General features: G+C 46.9%; 1 protein-coding gene across 1 annotated transcript; it reads right to left on the bottom strand.

The window, feature by feature from the left end:
* Positions 1 to 5,449: 5,449 nt before the first annotated feature.
* LOC127753678 (uncharacterized) lies at positions 5,450 to 9,893 on the bottom strand. The gene is made up of 2 exons (XM_052279092.1): positions 9,279 to 9,893; positions 5,450 to 6,422 (listed from the first exon to the last, which is right to left on the bottom strand). The coding sequence occupies exons 1-2, from the start codon at positions 9,840 to 9,842 to the stop codon at positions 5,748 to 5,750; spliced, it is 1,239 nt and encodes a 412-aa protein (XP_052135052.1). The 5' UTR covers positions 9,843 to 9,893; the 3' UTR covers positions 5,450 to 5,747.
* Positions 9,894 to 20,719: the final 10,826 nt, after the last annotated feature.

The raw sequence follows: 20,719 nt of genomic DNA, 5'->3' as shown, positions 1-20,719 counted from the left end.
ATCTTACTAAATTCATGTAGAAAGCTTACCTATATAAGGGTAATAGTTGTAGGCACCAGGTGAGTGAAGTCATGCACCCACACCATTGATGCTTTTAAAAAAAAATTAAGGGCATGTTTGGTATAGCCCCAGCTCCACCCCTACTAGAGCTGGAGCCTACCTAAACAGTTTGAGCTCTACCTAAAATAAGATCGGAACTGGGTAGAGCGCTCTCACAAAATGAATTTGAGAGATGAAGCTGAGTTTTGGCTGCTCCACAACTCCACTCCAAATCCAATTACTGAAGTTAAATTTAGGAGTTATAGCTCTACTAAACAGGCCCTAAGGTGTGCTAAATTCTAGACACAAGCATTATGCTATCATTTAAAAACTATTGGTGATCAAATTAACATGTTATTATCAAAATTATGCTATCATTTAATCTTAAGGTTGGTGGATAGATTCGGCGATGTTGGCTCTCCTTGGTAGCTAATCACATTGTTTTCCCCATAGATGACGCGTGTGGGCTGCCTCTACGGCTGTATTCTATTAATTAATCCTAGTTCTATAAATCTAAATATAGATTTATATTTATGTATTATTATATTTATATTTTAAAACGGATAAAATGATAGAGCCACAACACTTTAGTCTTGAACCGTACGTGCAAGCATAGTAGTACTATGGCCCTGTTTGGATCCGGAGGGCTATTAAATAGCCCTCCGGAATCTTGCTATTTAGGAGTATTAAACGTAGATTAGTGACAAAACCCATTCCATAACCCCTAGGCTATTTCGCGAGACGAATCTAACGAGATATATTAATCCATGATTTGCTACAGTAATCAGTCGCTAATCATGGATTAATATACATCATTAGATTTGTCTCGCAAAATAGCCTAGGGGTTATGGAATCGGTTTTGTCGGTAATCTACGTTTAATACTTCTAAATAGCAAGATTCCAGAGGGCTATTTAATAGCTCAGAGGATCCAAATAAGGCTTATATACGTACGTACTTCTACGAGCTCTCATGATTGGGTAAAGTCCCTTGTACTCAGTCCATTTTTCGCTCTGCACAACAATAGCGGTTGTTTTTCACCTTCTACATATGTTGTAGTGATTTTGTTTGAAATGCATGCAGTTTTTCTAGAATAATACTGTTGCATATTTTTCTGATGCAGATACTCTCTCTGTCCTAAAATATAAGGGATTTAGGTTGTATGGAACACAATCTAGTACTACGAATTTGGACAGTCTTCTAGTCCAAATTCATAGTACTAGGATGTATCACATCAAACCAAAACCCTTTATATTTTAGGGCGGAGGAAGTATCATTTAATCAGGTCCATAACCGTGGAACTGGGCCTAGTTAATAAAGCCTATGTTAGCCAAAAATCACTATAATAGCGGTGAAAACCATCATTTATGATGTATTTCTGGTTCTAAATTAAAAGTTAGAATAAAAAACCAGTCCTATAATTCAAGATGAAAAATAGATTATAACGGCTTGTTCGTCTATCACAGTTATGCACGTGGATTTTTTTCTATCACACTTAGACTAAAGATCAATAGAGCTACCAGCCATTGGCTCGAAAATAATCCTCGTCAGAAAAAGATGAATGAGAAGAAATATATAATTATTAGGCAAATTTTGCTACATAACACCTGAAATTTGTGTAATTTGCTGATAGACATCGAAAAAACATATCACGGCTGAAATATATTCTTAAAAACTGATAATTTTCTAGAGGACCGTTTTGATTCAATTGACGAGATAAATTCTTGAGAAAGACAAGAATGCCCCTAGAATCATATGCTTCAACACAACATTAGAGTAAAAGTTTAGAAATTATGTAATTCTAAATTTACCATTACCCCAAGTACATCACTAGTATACATCATATTTTATCTTCACTCCAATCTTAGCTCAAAATCTTTTGACCATAGGGGTATTCTTGTCTTTTCGAAGATTTTCAATCTACAATTGAGCTGAAAGTGTTCTCCAGCAAATTACCAGTTTTTTTAAGAGTGTCTTTCATCCTTGACACGCTTTTACGATGCCTAGCAGCAAATTACACAAACTTTAAGTGTTCTATAATAAATTTTACCTAATTAATAACTAGCTGTTTGTATATTGTTATTTTTTAATGTTTTATTTAAATCATTGAGCTCATCGTTTCGCCTGTACCCCGTTTCAATTGGGCTGGCTATGCCTGCCACCAGTGGGCCCCACTATGCTGCACTAGAGGATATACCAGAGGGCATTCTCCATATATATTACCAAAACTGAATATTGGGGCTTGTTTGGTTGCACGCCACAACTTGCCACGTCTAAAGTTAGTTATGTCACAGTTTTTTAGTTACTTATTTGGTTGATGATACAAGTGTGGCTAGCTACACATTTTCTATATATGGCTCCATATATTATACACTTTTTTTTTTTTGCTAACTTTGGCTAAGTTGTAGCTAACATTTTGCTAGCCGTTCATTTTTGCCTAACATGTGGTTTGGTAAATTAGTAAGCAACCAAACATCCCCTATTGGTAAAGTGAATCTAGCTGCATCTTTGACGAACACCACGATTTCCCTGCGTCGGAAAATACTATGCATATGACTAACTTATTTGCTTGCTTTGGATAGTACTCTTGTGGCCTCGTACTTGTACTATTTATCGCGGTCACGATGATTCTTATCGTGTAGCTAGTAATGACTTACTATATATATATCTGGTTTTTATATTGGGAATGCCCTTAAATAATAAAGCTTCTGTTTTTTTTTCTTTTCTCTCTCATTTCCATCTCAGCAACAATTAATATGGCGATAAACTCTTATACTCTGTTATCATATTGTGGATATATATAAGTGTTTTTTTTTTAAGGAATAAGTCCACTTTAGGTCTCCTAATTTGTCGACGTCGCTGGTGTCGGCAGGCTGCGGCTTCATGCGCTTCTTCTCGTATCTGAAGCCTCGATAAACCCCGTGCGCGGGCGGGGCGGGGCGGGCCTGGTGCTCTGCTCGCTGGAGGTAGAGCCTCACCGCGCGGGCTGCGACCGAACGGAGGCAGCCGACCAGCGTACTCCCTCCGTACTTATAAAAGAAATCGTTTAGAACAATGGTTAAGTTAAATCTTAAGAATATAAATCATGAATAACTCCCAAGTTGTTGAGTTTGAAAATGTAAAAACTATATGCATAGATTTGTCTTGAAAAATACTTTCATAAAAATATACATATATCACTTTTTAATAAACGACTTCCTTTTACGAGTATAGAGGGAGTACGTGTACGACACTGACCAGCTACGTACGTACTCCTGCATGCATGCACTCCCTGTCGTCGTCCTCTCGATCTGGTCCTCGATCATGCGAGGCGGTACGCGGTAGAAGAAGCTACTAGCTGAGCTTATTGGCGGCTGCACCTCTCCTAATCGACGCGCATGCATCTTAATTAACTACTCCCTCCTGTATGACGTCGTTAACTTTTTTACAAACCTTTCGTCTTATTCAAAAAAATTATGTAATTATAATTTATTTTATTGTGACTTGATTTATCATCAAATATTTTTTAAGCATGACATAAGTATTTTTATATTTGTATAAAATTTTTGTATAAGACGAGTGGTCAAATGTTGGTTAAAATGTTAACGGCGTTATACATTAAAATATAGAGGGAGTAATTTGTCTCCAACGTAGGGGGACACGCACAAGTACAGTAGTACGCCTTCCAGTCTCGCCGCCGCCGCCGTAGTTCTCGGCCGGCGCGGGGGGGGGGGGGGGGGGGGGGGGGGGTCGGGCTCGGGCACCGGCGCGCGTGTAGGCGTACGTCAGGCCAGCCTACCTCGTCGCGCGCGACGTCGCCGTGGCGGACAATCGAGCACGATGCGGCCGGCGAGCAGGTGGTGGCGCGGCGCCATATACAGGTCGTGACGAGCTCCAGCAAAGGAAGCGTTGCGCCTGCCTGCGGCTGCGAGAGAGCTCGCTGTCGTAGGTGGGACGCCGCGAGCAGCAGCGGATGACGATCGAGGAGCGCGCGGTGGCGCCGACGGTCACCTTTGTCGCAGCAGCTACAGACGATATACTCCATCCATCCCAAAATATTTGACGCGTTAACTCTTTTAAAAATATTTGACCGTTTGCTTTATTAAAAAAATTTAAGTAGTTATTAATTCTTTTCCTATCATTTGATTTATTGTTAAATATAGTTTTATGTATACATATAGTTTTACATATTTTACAAAAGTTATTGAATAAAACGAACAGTCAAACATATTTAAAAAAGTCAACAACGTCGAATATTTACGAACCGAGGGAGTATATCCGATAGGTAGAACCCTAGCTGTGAATTGGATCGATCGCTGGCCTGGCCTTATCATAGTTGTAACAACTGTAATTTCTTTATTTTTAATTGAACACTTACTGACACGTGGGTCCCACATTTTTCTTAAGTTTAAGTGCCCTGTCCATGCCACGTCAGTCAAAACCACCATCCAAACCATCTTGGGTTTCTATTTACGCTGGTTTTGGGAGTCGAGGGATGCATTATAGTATCTGATATTGTGATTCAGGGATAAAGTTTAAACTCGGCGATAATTTTCAGGGATCTAAAGTGATCTTTGTTTTGGTTGGTTTGTGGTGGGGTGTTGCGGCTGACTGGTTTATGGGCGGTAAGGCCATCTCCAGTGTGACGCGGAATGAAACCATGAGGAGAAATTAATCAAGAGAAGATAGTGACGACACTTAACAAAAAGGTAGCGATGCCAATTACCAGAATAGGAACACAAAATTTTATTGTGGACATGGCAATGATACGGTTGGTGATTGTTCAACCTCACCTACACTGGACATTGTCAAGGCATTTCCTCAATATTTGTTGTAAAACTAAGTGCTAGGATGGACTGTGTCAGATAATAATAACAGATTAGAGAGATAATAATATATGCATGTGCAAAATGGGTAGGTGGGATCCACCTAAAAGAAATCTCTAAACATGAAATCTAAAGTGATAACAAAGATGTATTTAATGATTATTATCTGCAATTCCACTACATTATGAATACCCTAAGTGAACCAAACCATGTAGTAGTAGATGGACAATGTCCAGGCCTATCTTCCAGCCTGTCTCACTTACACTTTTGCTTCGCTTTTCTTGTTTTGTTCCTTGCCATCACAACACAATATGTCCATGGTTACTATTGGACCAATGCTAACAAGAAGATAATTAATAAGGTTTGGCATCGTTCCATACACTACAGCTAGTTTCTAATTTATTTTTAAATCGGAACAAACACTCTCAACTATCGCAAAATTCCAAATTACATCTTTAACAACTGAAGGTAACCTTAGTCTACAAAATGTGTACAATTTTCATATCTTCCCCTACCATCCACTGTAGATTAACTACCCTCAAGAAGTTTTGATGGAACTAATCCAAGGACAATGCACAAAAAATGATAAATTAAAATGAAAACAGAGTGATCGGCAAAAAGAATGATACATTAAAAATGTATCCCCCCTTACATGGAAATTACACTTGACCAAATAATTTAGCTCAAGAAAAAAAGAATAATAACAAATACAATACAACACTATCACAGGGCCAGATCTTCCTGGCATTTAGATATGTCAGTAAATACAAATGAAATACAATCAGAAGACTCCCACTTCCGATGGCCTTGGCATCTGATCTGAGGAATATGATCTGATAGTTTCTGTACAATGCACAAAGAGATACATTCCTCTCGAACAGCGTAGCACAACAGCTTGCTTGCATTTAGAGAAGTCTGAGATGAGCAGTATCATTCAGCCTCTTTATTTGCCATCCTGTTTTTAGTGAATGCTCAAGAACTGTAATGGAGGAATCTTCAATGCAAATTCTCTGGGATATCATAGGATTGCAATCCAGCACGCCAGCAACGAGGCATCGGATGGGAGTTGCGTGACTGAAAATTGCAATGGAGGTGACCGAGGGTGCTAGATTTGCTTCATGAAGGATATGCCTTTGATTTATTTCTTTTGGTGAGAAGTCATCCTCAGTCTCATTGTCGCCTGAAGTGACAAACTGAAGCCGGCTTTTCCCAGATTTTTTCCTTTGGAGGCTATGCCGATTGAGCCTGTAAAGCAAATCCCAAGGGGGACCATCTTGGACAGAATTGGTGGAACTTTGCCGAGACAGACCCTTCGCCTCATTTTGTTGTGATAGTGAGTCCCCCATTGCCACCTTTTCTGGTAACCGTACGACTGTCTGATTAAGGAATTCCATCATCCGAAACTGTACCTGCCTGAGAGACTCACCAGCAGGCGCTGAGAAATCTGGCTGAGTGCTATCCATCAGGTTGACCATTTCTGGAGTATATACTTCTGATTTCGGGCAGCCTTCCCACTGACCTTGACTCATCTCAGTCAGAGCATCTGATACTTGAATCTGCTCCTCTGGAAAATCAAGTTCCTGCAGATTAACATTGCCAGATGTTACGAACTGCAGTGCTGAAGACCAATCAAAAGAAAACGTAAACAGAGGAATGCATATATATAAAAACTAATGAAGAGGGAAAATAACATCTGCTGTAGTTCCTCCGCTTCCCTAATTAATAATTAAAACAAGACTGCACATTTGCAGGACCACTACTTGTCAAATGCTACATGTTCCAGATATAGTTTCAGATATAAGTTTATACCTACATAGCACAAAGTAGCTTGGGAGGTATAGTTTCCAAAAAAATCCGGGTGTCTGAATAATATGTGGACCTGGGCCCAAAAGCTAAGAGCAATGAATGACATATAAATTTCAGTTACATTTACATCCCAGGACCAGGGAAAATCCCTATCCCAGATAGTAGTATCAGAAATAACTGGCATTACTAGGGAAGTACTAGGTTTGGATAGAATTTTGTACCAGCAAAATATTTGATAGATATGTGTGATTTTTTGATAGATATGTGTGATTTTTAAAGCTAAGGCTGTTGAAGCCATGACATTGATGAACACCCAGCCTGCCCAACAGTAAAGCAGCGAGTTGATGAAATCCTGGGTTTGAACCCCAGCTTCTTCAATCTGTCTTTCCTGACTTATGGCATTTGGGTCCAAGACTGACAGTGACAAGTCTACAACACAAGAATATGTAAGTCACCATTTGATAGCGTGAGAGTCAAACTTGTATAGCAGATTAGCAGGCACATGTCCCTTGCCAGTGTCCAGTAGACACCAGGATAGTTGCATTCATTTGTTTACATAATGGATAACCAGCCTTACCAGTGACTAACAATAAAAAATTTCAAGGCATTGGGCTTTTCTGCCCAGGATAAATCTATGGAATAATGGATTGTAATCTCAAATTGAATTCAATCCTAGAGGCTAGAAATCTAGGTGAAACTTTTAGGGACAGAGCAGAAAGGATGCAGGCAGGTAAAAGGGGAGCTAACTAATGTAAAAACATCCAGATACTAAACTTTTAGCATGAGGGTAAACAATTCTGCCTTTTCCACTTACTAGAGTTTGCAAGTCAATCTAAATCTATGCAAAATAACGATATGAGTTTGAGACAAGGGTATTTATACATGAAATAAATACACCTTTTTATTTTGCTGATTTATTCTGGCGGGAAACACGTAATTATGGCAGAACCTCTATGCGTGAACTCTCTTATGCATAAGAGGACAGTTTGTATGTTCACCAGAGGGTGTGCTCCAGCTCCCATACAAGCTGCATTCCATGGTCATGAGTTGTGAACACTGGAATAACGGAACACACTTTCAAAGGAACAGATAACCAATGATCATAGACCCATAATTCAGTGGCTAGCCAATACTACCATAGATGCATACGGCATGACAATTGTTTCAAATGAAATGTAATTGGGCCACCCAATCCAACAAACATACTAAGATGAGACAGTTACGCCCACTAAAGCACAAATACACATTAAATAAGTGCCTAATGATCATGATGTCAGGTTACAATTGATGATGAAGGCATAAGAAGCCATATGTTCTGTGGGAGCAAGAAAAATTACGTGCACAAGAATAACTGCTCTCATAGCAAAACCCAATTAAAGCCCAGCTGTAGCTCTGCCAGACTGTCCTCACAACTCATAGCCACCAATTTTATCAAAAATAAAGTCAATTGAGCATGCCTTGAAAGCATTGTTTTAGCATGCAGAGTATCCCCATGCCACTATTTTGTAATGTTCGCAAATACAAAATTATTCCTTTTCTTTGACATCAGTCCATGTAAAAGACAAACAAGGAATATTAGGGCTGTTATAAGACAAGAAAAAACAGAGACAGACTGCAACTGCAAGGGTGCAAATGCAATACACCTGTCAACCGGTTACATAAAGGCAATAAGAGATCCTTCAAAGCTGCCTACCTTTTACTACTAAAGAATAGGCTCATCTCATCTAGAGCTAGTTTTCATTAATGCCCCTAATTTTGTCTTCCAACATTTGCACAGTTAAATATTTACCATTTCAAAGTAGCAGACCCAGGGTACTCCCTTCAGAAGTATATCAAGAAGGTTGCAATGAAATGACTCACTCCTATTTCCTTCAGATGTTTATTCTTTCGAATGTCTTTTTGTACCTATAAGTGGAACTGTCAGGTCCTGCACTGTTGACAAGATCGAAGGTCACCGTAACTCATAAGTGCTTTCATACTTCACATTTAGGCTTATTGATGGCCATGGTGTAGACCAAAAGAGATCAAATGACTATGATTTGAGCTAATTTCACCAGCAAACTTTGAAGAGACTTTGACCCAAGACAGCATCAATTTTGAACGGACGCCCTTTACATACTGCTAAATGCTCTATTCAGAAGCATGTATCTTATGGCCCATGCACTCCTATGCTATCCATGAGACCATGATGAGTAACAGAGTAAGGATGCACTGCATTACTGCATAACACAAGCATTTAGCAATTTTTGCCCCATCACATCACAAAGATCCCATCCCCACACCAAGCCCACAAGTGCTTTGCCTGAAGGCTAACCGAAATCACTTCATTAACGCTAATTTTCAAGATCACATTAGGTGAAATCCCCCATTGCTAAAGGGCACTGATTTCAAATGCATGATATGTTGCAGGCTTGCAGCTTTGCTACAAACAATGCTGCCATCTTTGAGACAATTCCTCCGAATCGCAATATCGCATAAAACAATCACAAATCAGAATGGAGAAACCAGAACTAATATTTTCTGTTCAATCCTAGTACATGTTAGTGCCACAAAATCCTACACCTAAACTGAACAAGCGCAATGCAGAAGCATGGAATATGCTAGGGAGGGAAGCCAAAGAAGGCGCTCACCCGACAGACCAGTGCGGCCGTGGCGCGGGCGCGGTCAAGCGGGGACGCGTACGCGGCGGCGAGGCGCGCGCCGCGGGATCGCAGGAACACGGCGAGCGCGCGGGCCTGCCTCTCCCCGCGCGCCGTGAGCGCCGCGGCGGGCCACCGCCCGCCGACGAGGTCGGGGCGCATCGCCGCGGCGCACTCCCCGTGGCTGACCACCACCACCTCCAGCGCGGCGGCGGCCTCGGCCCCGGCCCCGGCCCGCGCCGACTGGGACTGGTGCGGCGACGGCGGGGGGAGGAGGACGTGGCACGGGTCCCACACCTTGATGGTGGGGCCCGCGGCGAGCAGGCGCGGCGTCCCCGCGGCGGAGGGCTGTGGCGAGAGCGGCGAGTCGGCGGCGCGGCAGGGGAGCTCCTCAGGCTCCTGCTCGAGCACCTTGGACGCGGACGCCGGGGGAGCCGGCGCGGGCGCCGGAGGGGCCGGCGCCGCGGCGGACGCGGCCGATGGCTCGTCGTCGTCCTCCTCGTCCATGTCGGCGGCCGTGGACACCGAGGAGTGGGAGGAGTGAGCGGAGCCCATGGCGGCGGCGGCGGGCGGCGGCGGGATCTGAGTGCGAGATGGGGGAGTGAAGAGCTGAACAAACAAAAGTCTGGTCGGATTTTTCTCCGGCGCTGCGCACGTTGAGATTGGTGCTGGATCGATGAAGGTACACGAGAAATAAGTTCACCGAGGTCCCTTAACTTATCGATGAATCCGATTTTCAACCAAGGTACAACGGATCCCTCGACTGTCCCTCAGCAGTTTGGATGGCGGTTTTAGCTGACGTGGCGTTTACCGGCTAATTTGACTCGGTCTTGGCATTGACGTGGTGCTTACGCGGCAATTCGGTATAGAAAAATAATAAACCCTGTGGGACCCACATGTCAGTTTCACGCCAAAATTAATAAAAAGTGGTGGGGCCCACGTGCCATTCCCACTCCACCTCCCCCTCTCCCCTCTCCTCTCTCTCCAGGCACGACGGAGAGTTAGCGACCGGGGAGGGGGGGAGGGTGGGATCGGCACCACCACCACCACGCGACGGCGGCGGCGATTCCAGAGGAGAGCACCTACCGCACACCGCCGCACATCCCTCCTCCTCTGGTTGGGGAGATCACAACATAGAAAGATCTGTTAGCAAAAAAACCCGTAACGCACGCGAACGTGGACGCGAGAGAGAAGAATAGTAATCACACAGAACATAAATGTTTGGCACTGCGAACAACTGAGCAGCATTTTCTGTTGGTCTTCTTCCTTTTATTCTGCGAATACAAGATCATGGGCACGTTGGCCCGGTTGATGCGGACACGATCCCTCAACGGCGACTGCCATCCCAATCACCAGGATCGTGCCCGTGCATGACGCGCTCCCGTGCAAACTAAACGCACACGACGAGCCCAACGTCGCACACAGCCGAAAAACCAGCGAGGTCATGTGCGTGACTCTAACAGAATCAACAGAAAAACAGGGGAGGGAAAAACTACCAGAACCAAAAACACAAAGCAGATCGACACAAGTTTATTTGTAACAAATCTCCCCCTAAATCTTGTGAAGTTCAACTTTGGCCTTTTGTGTTGATCACACCAACAAGCTCGCTCAGCTCCTGGAAACGCTGCCTTCCCAAGGACTTGGTAAGCAGATCAGCTAGCTGCTCCACTGAACTGGCATACTCGATGATGATCTTCCCGGCATCAACACACTCTCGAATGAAATGAAAACGAGTTTGGATGTGCTTACTTGGATCGTGGTGAACCGGGTTCTTTGATAGAGCAATGGCGGACTTGTTGTCCACCTTGAGAATTGGCGTCGTCGCTGGCGCTCCAAGTATTTCGCTGAGGAGCCCCTGCAACCACACCCCTTGACACGCAGCCGTTGTCGCAGCCACATACTCTGCTTCACAAGAAGAGAGCGCCACCACCTTCTGCTTTTGAGATTGCCAGGTGATGGGGATCTGAGCAAGGAAAAACAGCACGCCAGTGGTACTCTTGCGGTCGTCGACGTCGCCGGCCATGTCGCTGTCGTTGTACCCAGTCAGCTTCAGCTCCTCTGTCTTGCCTCCTGAGTACGACACACCATGATCTCGGGTGCCAGCGATGTACCTCAATATGTGCTTGAATGCAGCCATGTGATCCTCGCGCGGCTCCGCCATGAAACGGCTCACATAGCCAACAGAGAAAGCCAGATCAGGCCTTGTATTGACGAGGTATCATAGGCCACCAACAATGCTGCGATAGTATGTGGCATCAACAAGAGCAGCAGTATTGGATTTGCTCAGCTTCAACTTGGCCTCCATGGGAGCGTGACAGGGATTACAGTCCACCATCCCGGTCTTCTCCAAGAGCTTCAAGGCATATGCAGACTGAGAGAGAGAGAGATGCCGTTGTGATCTTGGCGTACCTCAATTCCCAGATAATAGGAGAGCATGCCGAGATCGCTCATCCTGAATTGCTGCAGCATCTCCAACTTGAACTCTTTTATGTCACCAGCATCCTGGCCAGTGATGAGGAGGTCGTCGACATGCACTCCCACGATTAGCGGCTTGTGCGCATATCGCCGTGTGTACACAGCATGTTCGTGGTCGCTACGGGTGAAGCCGAGGGAGACGAGGCATGCATCAAGCTTCGAGTACCAGGCTTGCGGTGCTTGCCGTAGTCCATACAGAGCCTTGTTTAGCTTCAGGACTTGTCCTTCCTTGCCGACGGTGAATCCTGGTGGGTGCTGCACGTATACCTCCTCTTGATGTTCCCCATTCACGAACGCGGATTTAACATCCATGTGGTGGACTTGCCAGACCTGATGCGCAGCAACGGCGAGGATCAGCCTCACAGGTTCCAATCTTGCGACCGGCGCAAACACCTCGTCGAAGTCGATGCCGCGCTGCTAGACGTAGCCTTTCGTGACGAGGCGGGCCTTATGCTTGACGATGTGCCCGCGCTCGTCACGCTTTGCCTTGAACACCCATTTCAGACCAATGGGGCGATGTCCTGTAGGAAGGTTGACGACATCCCATTGTCCTGGATTGATTGAAGCTCCTCAAGCATGGCGGTGCGCCAACAGGCCTCTCGCTCTGCTTCAGCAAAGGAGGCTGGCTCCTCTGCACTCACCACATTGAGCTCATTAGCCAGCTCCCGGTGTGCAAGACCAGGCACCTCAGCATCTCCCAAGACGTTGTCAATCCTGCGGAAACGCAAAGGGGCCTCATCGCCGTGGTCAGCGTCCAGATCACCCTGTGAGCTTGGCGGTGTGGCGAGCTCCACGGGAGCTGGGGACGGTGTTCGGCCCCCAGCAGCTATTCCTGGCGCGGGTGAAGTCGGTGGTGACGCTGCAGCCACATCGTCGGTCGGCTCAACGAACGGGATCGCCATGAACTCAACTTCGAATGGCTCCGCTTCTGTGTTGTCGAAGTCGGCTGCTGCTGCACCCCAGTCCCATTGGGCCACCTCATCAAACACCACGTCACGCGTGATGTGAACACGCCCGGTGGCTGGATTATAGGCGCGATACGCCTTTGTGCTGGGTTCTACCCCACAAAGATCATCTTTGTGCTCCTGTCGTCAAGCTTCTTGAGGTGAGGAGATGTGTTCTTGATGTGGGCGATGCAGCCGAACGTGCGCAGGTGGTGAGCCGCTGGCTTCTTCCCGTACCAGGCCTCAAAGGGAGTCATCCCCTCGACGCTCTTTGCAGGCGATCTATTGAGCAGATAGACCACCGTCGCCACCGCTTCCCCCCAGAAATATCCAGGGAGCTTCTTGGCCTTGAGCATGCTGCGGGCGGCTGCCACTATCGTCTGGTTGCGCCGCTCAACCACGCCGTTCTGTTGGGGCGAATACGACGCAGTGAGCTGGCGGCGAACGCCGGTGCTGACGAGGTGGTCGGTGAAGTCGGCAGAGGTGAACTCCCCCCCACGATCAGTGCGGAGGGAGCTCAGCTTGTGCCCGCTTTGCGTCTCGGCCACCACCCGTATCCGCTTGATTGCAGCAGGGGCGCAGTCTTTCGACGGGAGCAACTCGACCCACACGTACCTGCTGAAATCATCGACAAGAAGCAGGAAGTATTTCTTACCGCCAGGCGTTGCCGGTGTTATGGGGCCACAGAGGTCTCCATGAATGAGCTCCAAGGCTCGCTCGGCGCGCAGCTGTCCCTACTCCGGGAACGGAGTCCGCCACTGCTTGCCGGCGAGGCATCCCTCACACAGCTGGTCCATCTGTTCCAGCTGTGGGAGGCCTCGAACCATCCCTTCCCGCGCCATTTTCCGCAGCGCAGGGAAGTTGAGGTGGCCGAAGCGATCGTGCCACCTCCAGGCATTCTCCGCTCCCCGCGCCGCGAAGCAGCCGGCCCGTGCGATGGTGAGGTCGAGCACGTAGAGCCGGCTGGGGGTGCGGGGAATCTTGGCCAGGAGCCGCCCGTCCTCATCATGCATGCGAAGGAATCTGTCGTGGACGAGGGCCTCGCCCTCGATCTCATCGAGTTGACCCACGCTGATGATGTTTGTCTGCAGCTTAGGGATGAAATACACGTCGGTGAAGGAGCGGTGCTCACCGTTCTTACAGTTGAAGACAACAGTCCCGCGGCCCTTGATCCGCACCACCGAGCCATCACCAAACTTGACGGAGCCACCGACGGTGGAATCGAGATTGGAGAAGGCGGATCGAGCGCCCGACATGTGGTTGGTCGCGCCAGTGTCGACCACCCACCGCCGGTCATCCTTCTGCTCCTCATCACAGAGCTGGGCGTGCACCTTCTCCTCGACTAGATGGATTTCCTCTCGAACCTGTGAAGGCACGGGCGACAGAATAGGCTCGCGGACCAGGGAATCAGTGAGCGGCGTGGAGGCACGATGCGGTAGCGACGTGGAATCAGCAGGCGGAGCAGAGGCGCGATACAGTGGTGGCGGCGGTGAAGTTGGGGGCGATACGGACGAAGGGGTGAGAGAGATTGCGCACACCTCTCCCAGAAGTAGCGTGGCTTCCTCCTCCTGGGCCAAGTGGGCCTCCCCGGATTTCTTGGGCTTCGATCTGCAATCACGGGCCCAATGGCCGGCCTTTCCACAGTTACGGCTGGTGTTTCCCGGCCCATCTTGCCCCGAAGTGTCGGTCCGGTTCGATTCGCCTCCCCCACGACCTTTTCCTCTGCCGCGGCGGCAATTGCGGCCACCGCCGCCATTGCCGCCTGAGCTACCACCCTTTTTCTCCTGCTCGCAAGCCTTGTAACATGCCAGCCAATCCTCCTCCGTGAGAAGTAGTCGGCCGCTGCTATCCTTAGCCTCGCTGCTCGCCGGTTTCTTCCGTTGCTCCACCGCCCGCAGCCGCTCGGTGACCTCCTCGATGGACATTATGCCCAGATCAAGGAGTGTCTCGATGGAGATGGCCACCTGCTCGAGGTACTTAGGGACCACCTCTAACATCTTCTTCACCACATCTTTGTCGGTGATAGGGTCACCGAGCACGCGGAGCTCGTTTGCGAGGCCGGTGAGACGCAAGGAGAACTCCTCAACACGTTCACCGGGCTTGAAAGTGATCGCGGTGAAGTCCTGGCGAAGCTTCTGCGCATTGGCCTCCTTGACCCGCTCGACGCCGACGCGAATAGTGCGGATCGCTTCCCAGGCCTCACACACCGTCTCCTTCTGCACGAGCGACATCAGCATGTCTTGCGGGACGGCGCGCAGAATGGCGGCGAGAGCTGTGCGGTCGGCGTGGAAATCGTCGGTGCCGGGGTCGACGGCCTCCCACAAGCCTTGCGCCTGGAGGTTCACCCGCATCACCATGGACCACTCGGTGTAGTTCGTGCGCGTGAGCGTGGGGTAGACTATAGACGCGGAGCTTCTCTCGATCACGCGCTCAACGACGGGTTCGCGGCCAATGCGCTGCCCGCGCCGGGGCGGCGACGAGACCGACAGGCGTCGGTACTGATCATCGTTGCCGATCAGGAGGGACATCTCGCCAGACGCCAGGGACGTCGCCTCGCTCTGATAAGATTATCCGATCGCTCTCGACCCGCCGTTGTCGGACCCCGGTGTGCGGTAAGACCCGCCGCTGTCGTCCTCGTCATCGCCGGCGAGTGACGGCGCACCAGCCGGGGAGTCGGCGCTGCCGGCGCCCATGGCCCGTGGTCGGCCATGACGCGGACTTGAAATCTGCTTCAGATCCTCGAAGGTCGCCGCCGACTCGTACACCGTGACGCCCGACGTCACCTGAGCAGGAACACCTCGAAATCAATCGACCAATCAACCAAACTACCCTAGAAAGCAGACTCTATCGAGATTGGCAACCAGCACTAGCGCCGAAGCGGAACTTACGGCTTGGATTTGGGACTCATCCGAGTCGCCGAGGAGAGGCAGGCACTGGTCGTCCCCGTCGCCACCGCTGCTATGCTCCTCCGGCACGGAGAGAGACAGCGCCTCAATCTGCTTCGCTTGTGCGTCCACCGCCGGCTTGTTCGACGAATTCGAGGAGGCCGCCTCCGTCGCGGCGGCCTTCGCCTTGGCCTCCTCCGGGATCGCCCCCGACGCCGCTGCACGGGAATGCCGAGCGCTGCCGCAGAGAGGGGAGATGGGGAGAGAGGAGGAAGAAGAAGAGGAGTGGGAATGGCATGTGGGGCCCACATGGGCCCCACCATTTTTTATTAATTTGGGTGTGAAACTGACATGTGGGTCCCACGGGGTTTATTATTTTTCCGGATCGAATTGCCACGTAAGCGCTACGTCAGCCAAAACCGCCATCCAAACTGCCGAGGACCTCATCTGCACTGGTTTTGATAGTTGAGGGACCTGTTGCATCTGGTTTTTTGGTTGAAGGATGAAAATCGGATTCGTTGACAAGTTAGGGAACTCAGATGAACTTATTCCCTGTTGGACAGGTCTCCAAAAATGCATATTGGGCCTAGTCGTTTTCCTGCGGAGAAGTACACCGAAGGTCCCTCAATTTGTCATTGAGCAAAATCATCATCGAACCGTAAAACCAGATACAACACTTCTCTCAATCTACAAAACCAGTGCAATCTTGATCCCTCGGTGGTTTTGACTCCGATTTTGTTCGACGTGGCAGCTAACTCAGCGTAGGACCCATGTGGGTTCTACATGTCAGCCTCTTCTTCCCCTCCCCTCTCCACCTCTCTTCCTCTTCTTCTCTCACTGGCAGCGCAGCCGGCGGGTGGGGAGGAAGCCGGTGGGAGAGGCGGGAGTCTAGCGGCGAGGCGGCGGCGGCGGCGACGGGCGATGAGGCGGCGGCAGCGATGACGGATGACGAGGGCGGTGGCGGCGACGATGGGGGAGCAGGAGGGCCTCCCCCCACGCCGCCACTATCGCCGTCGCCGATGGCGCAGGAGCCAGATCCCGCCGCCATGGCTCCTCATCAATAGGATCAGCCAGCCACAGGCCGTTCTCTCGCTGCGCCGTGGCGGCGTTCGCAGCGACAATCTCGTCCAGCTGGTCGTCGACACCTCTGATCTTCTGCAGCAACGCCTTGGCCTTGTCACGGTCCATGCCTTGCTGGACGAGGCTGTTCGGCGTCTCCGGCAGAAAGACGGCACCGACGGCGAGGAACACGGCGGGGGACACTGGCCAGCGCCAGCGAGAGCCTCCATCCCCAGCCTCTCCTGATCTTCTCCACGGCGAAGTTCACGGTCGTGGCGGTGAGAGCTCCGAGACACAGGCTGAACTGGATGCCATCGCTGAACGCTCCCGGTATCGCGCCGGTGCCATTTCAGCCATGTAGAGTGGCACAGACTGTAAAATGTTTCAAGAACTTGCAAAATTCAGAAAACTTTGCACAAGATTTGTCCAAATGGCACATCAAGAATTCGAGAAAGTCAGTTGCAACGTGTTAGAAGAGTTGCACCAACCACAAGTCAATATATTCAATTCTAAGGTACACCCGCGAGGCCATGTTAACAATTCATCGTAAGGAACAATCGCGGCCCAGATGAAAGATCGATCAAGCAGCTTTTTAGTATACTTGTTACTCAGTCCCAGAGCAGTTCAAAGCAAAGTCTATGTTTCACGAAAGTCAGTGCGAAATCTCTACCAATTTAGAGCAGGTACAATAGCAGGTTATAAGAGCACCCACAATGGTAAAGTAAGGTGCTTTCTATAAAACATGTACATCTCAACAATAAACTAGATTAATAGTAAACCACCTCAATGGTATGTCTATATGGGTATCTATAGCTCTCTAATCCATTGCCTCGTTTTTCTCTATAGACTATCTCCAGGTTAGTAGATAGCTTTGCTCTCTCTCTTCATTTAATCTCTTCCATGTAAGAAAACATGCTGACATGGATCTCTTGTAGATAGCCTATAGATAACCAGCTATAAACATATTTTAAAGAGATAAAGGAAGAGAGAGAAGAGCAGCGGGCTACAGATCTATAGCTAGCTGCAGCACGGACTCCAATACTTAATGTGTATATGACAGGTGGGACCAGGTATTAATAGTATAGTAAGCAAATATTGTATGAATTGGCTATTACATTGTCTATAGATGATTTGGAGCTAGTTGTGGGCTATACTATTAAACTTCCTCTTATAGGGGGTGACGCCCGATCCAAAACTCCAAAAAATCGGGCGCTGACATCAGCATGACGTCAGCACCCGATTTACATGCAAAGCTACTTTAAACTGATTTTTCTCTCAAATTACTTATCCAAATCATGATCCAATTGTACCATTAAATTCGTTGCAATTAAATCTTCAAAACAAGACCACACATGGATATATTCCGACGAAAAAAATTAGCTTATTATTGAATTATTTTTAAATGTTACACGATGTTCCACCAGTTATATTGGAATTGTTTCACTAAGTAGATCGAAAATGTTTCACTCGTTTAAATTGGGCGTTGTTTCACCTTATATAAAAACAATGTTTCAGCAAATAGCGAAATAATATTTCAGTTCACTGCAACATTAGATCTATACATAGTGAAACATTGTGAGTACACTAGGTGAAACATTTTTCGGTGGAACAAAAAATAAACCAAATTCCCTTAATAGGGGGTTTCCAAAATATGTCGGTTTTTTTTACAATGGAGTATTTTAGTTCACTGCAACATTAGATCTATACATAGTGAAACATTGTGAATGCACTAGATGAAACATTTTTGGTGGAAAAAAACCAAATTCACTTAATAGAGGGTTTCTAAAATATGTGGGTTTTTTGTTGCAATAGAGTTGTTTGTGTGTGGACACGTGGTGGGCCAGGGGAGCGCAGGCATGTGCGCGCACGGGGGGGCAGGGGGAGCGCCCGATTTTTCCTCCCCCGCCTGGTCGCCCGAGCATAATCATTATCGAATTTCTAGTCAGCAAGGTGAGGCTTTGTTGGCTTGGGGGATGGGAACCTATGCACAGAAAACAAGTGGTCCATTAGCACGTAATTAATTAAGTATTAGCTAATTTTTTTAAAAAAATGAATTAATATGATTTTTTTAAGCAACTTTCTTATAGAAACATTTTGCAAAAAATACACCGGTTAGTAGTTTGAAAAGCGTGCACGTGGAAGACGAGGAACAGGAGTTGGAACCTCCCAAACGAACAGAGCCTGAGGGTCAGGTTATCAAAGATGCCATCGCTAATAGTTTAGTCCAAGGAAAGTAAGATCTATGAGCACCTACAGTCAAGGCTAGGGTCAGATAAAAGCATAATAAGTCAATTCAGTTTTGTGGAGTGACAGAACACCATAGTTGAATCCAGCCAGTTCAGTCATGAGGTTTGGTTAATCAATCGGTCAGTTGGAACAGAAAGGAACAACAACACCGTCCACACCTAGTTTTTTTTTCTAGCCATCCAGAATCTTGGGATAAGATTCCTGTAGGGGTAGATTTATCATGCCCCGATTTTCGTTCAGGATTAAAAAATATTAAATGATGCATTTCGAGAATTTATATTAAAGTTAAAGCAAATTCTCAAGTGAAATTAATGAGGGGGTTAAAATTTTCTTTAAAAATCATGGCTAGAAATACTTTTGTAATATTTTTCATGCCCTAAAATACTATTTGAAATTTTCTGTGAATTTTGAGAGCTCAAGAAGTTATTCTAATAATACATACATCATATAATCAATTAAATAAATTGACAAACAAATTAATCATTGGTGTGGCTTGCTGGGTACGATCGTTATACTCAGTCTTGCTATTATTCTCCCTTTTCAGAAATGTAGTGCTTTCTGAGCTAAAGACGGTGTTAAAGGACCAAGGATTATACTCCAGTTGAGTTTTTGCTTGTGGAGTGGAGCTGAAGCCCTCATAGGATTGCATTTTTCCATTGCTGCTTTCTTTTTGGTGTGAGGATTTTTTTTTGTGTGAGGCCTAAGTGCCTTTTCTGTAAGTATTTATATTTTATTTACGTTTGGATTTGTATATTAATTTATCGTTTTGTGTACCTGTCTTGATTCTTAGACAAGGGTTTATACACAAAATAGTCTAGAAATTTGGCTAAATTTCTGGGCGTGACAACCTTCCTCACCGCCGTTTGGTCGCTGGATCACCAACGTCCATTTTCCCCTCTTCTATTTCTTGCCTTTGGCTAAGAAAGACGATGAACAGTTCATGTTCGGCAATATTCCTTCTCAGTTAAGCCCAACCATGCTCCTATATCACTCACATACTAATTTATGTCAATGAAATGGGTAACCGTTCTAAACTAATGGATCATTTATTTATGGGCTTAAATATGTTTTTTTAATTTCTAGCTAATTTAAGTTGTTTTTTCATTTATAGTGTTAGTTTTATCAGTATTTGATCCATTAAATTTTTCTGAAACTTATAATTCCTCGTATTTGAATTGTATATAGCTAAATAAAAAATGATTTAGTTCATGATATTGAATTCGTATTCGTTCAGGTCAAAGTTACTTGTTTCATGTTGTTATTTCTACAATTATATTTGTTTCATCATTTATGCCCAATTGTGGTAGGCTTAGTATTTTAATTCATGTCAATAAGTTTTATTTAGAACACGTCGCAATCCACGGGTATTATACTAGTTACTTAAACAAAAGAGAAAAACCGTAATACACTTTATTCTGTACAAAGTTTGCATTATTTACGGGTAATACCACCCAATATACAACGGTCTACTTGTGAGGCCTCTCACAGTGCAAACCAGCTGGAGCGCGTTACCTACCAGTGCCACGGAGGATTTCCGCTGATGTGGAGCGCGCGCCCGGAACCTAACTTGGTTCTCGTACCCAAGCAGAGCGACGCGAAACCTCGCAGAGACGAGGGCGCGCGCGGCGACGAAATCGGCAGGAACGCGCGCTGTGGCAGCGTGGCTTAGCCCACCCGTGGCCTCACGCCCATTCCTCTGGCGAAATCTCCGATTCACCCTCCAAAATCTTCTCCCGCCGTACCGATTTCCTTCTCCCGCCACCGATTCCTCCGCTCGTGCGCTGGATTTTTGCCTTGCCCGCATTGTACTAGCTTCTTTCTA

The sequence above is a fragment of the Oryza glaberrima genome, chromosome 11, assembly GCF_000147395.1.
Source record: "Oryza glaberrima chromosome 11, OglaRS2, whole genome shotgun sequence".
In the NCBI taxonomy this organism is placed as follows: Eukaryota; Viridiplantae; Streptophyta; class Magnoliopsida; order Poales; family Poaceae; genus Oryza; species Oryza glaberrima.
This window is presented reverse-complemented; position numbering and strand designations above follow the sequence as displayed.

Coding starts and splice junctions, on each gene's coding strand:
- LOC127753678 (XM_052279092.1), bottom strand. CDS start 9,842: ATGGGCTCCGCTCACTCCTCCCACTCCTCGGTGTCCACGGCCGCCGAC. Junction 6,423..9,278: donor CGGCCGCACTGGTCTGTCGG/GTGAGCGCCTTC, acceptor GTTAATCTGCAG/GAACTTGATTTTCCAGAGGA.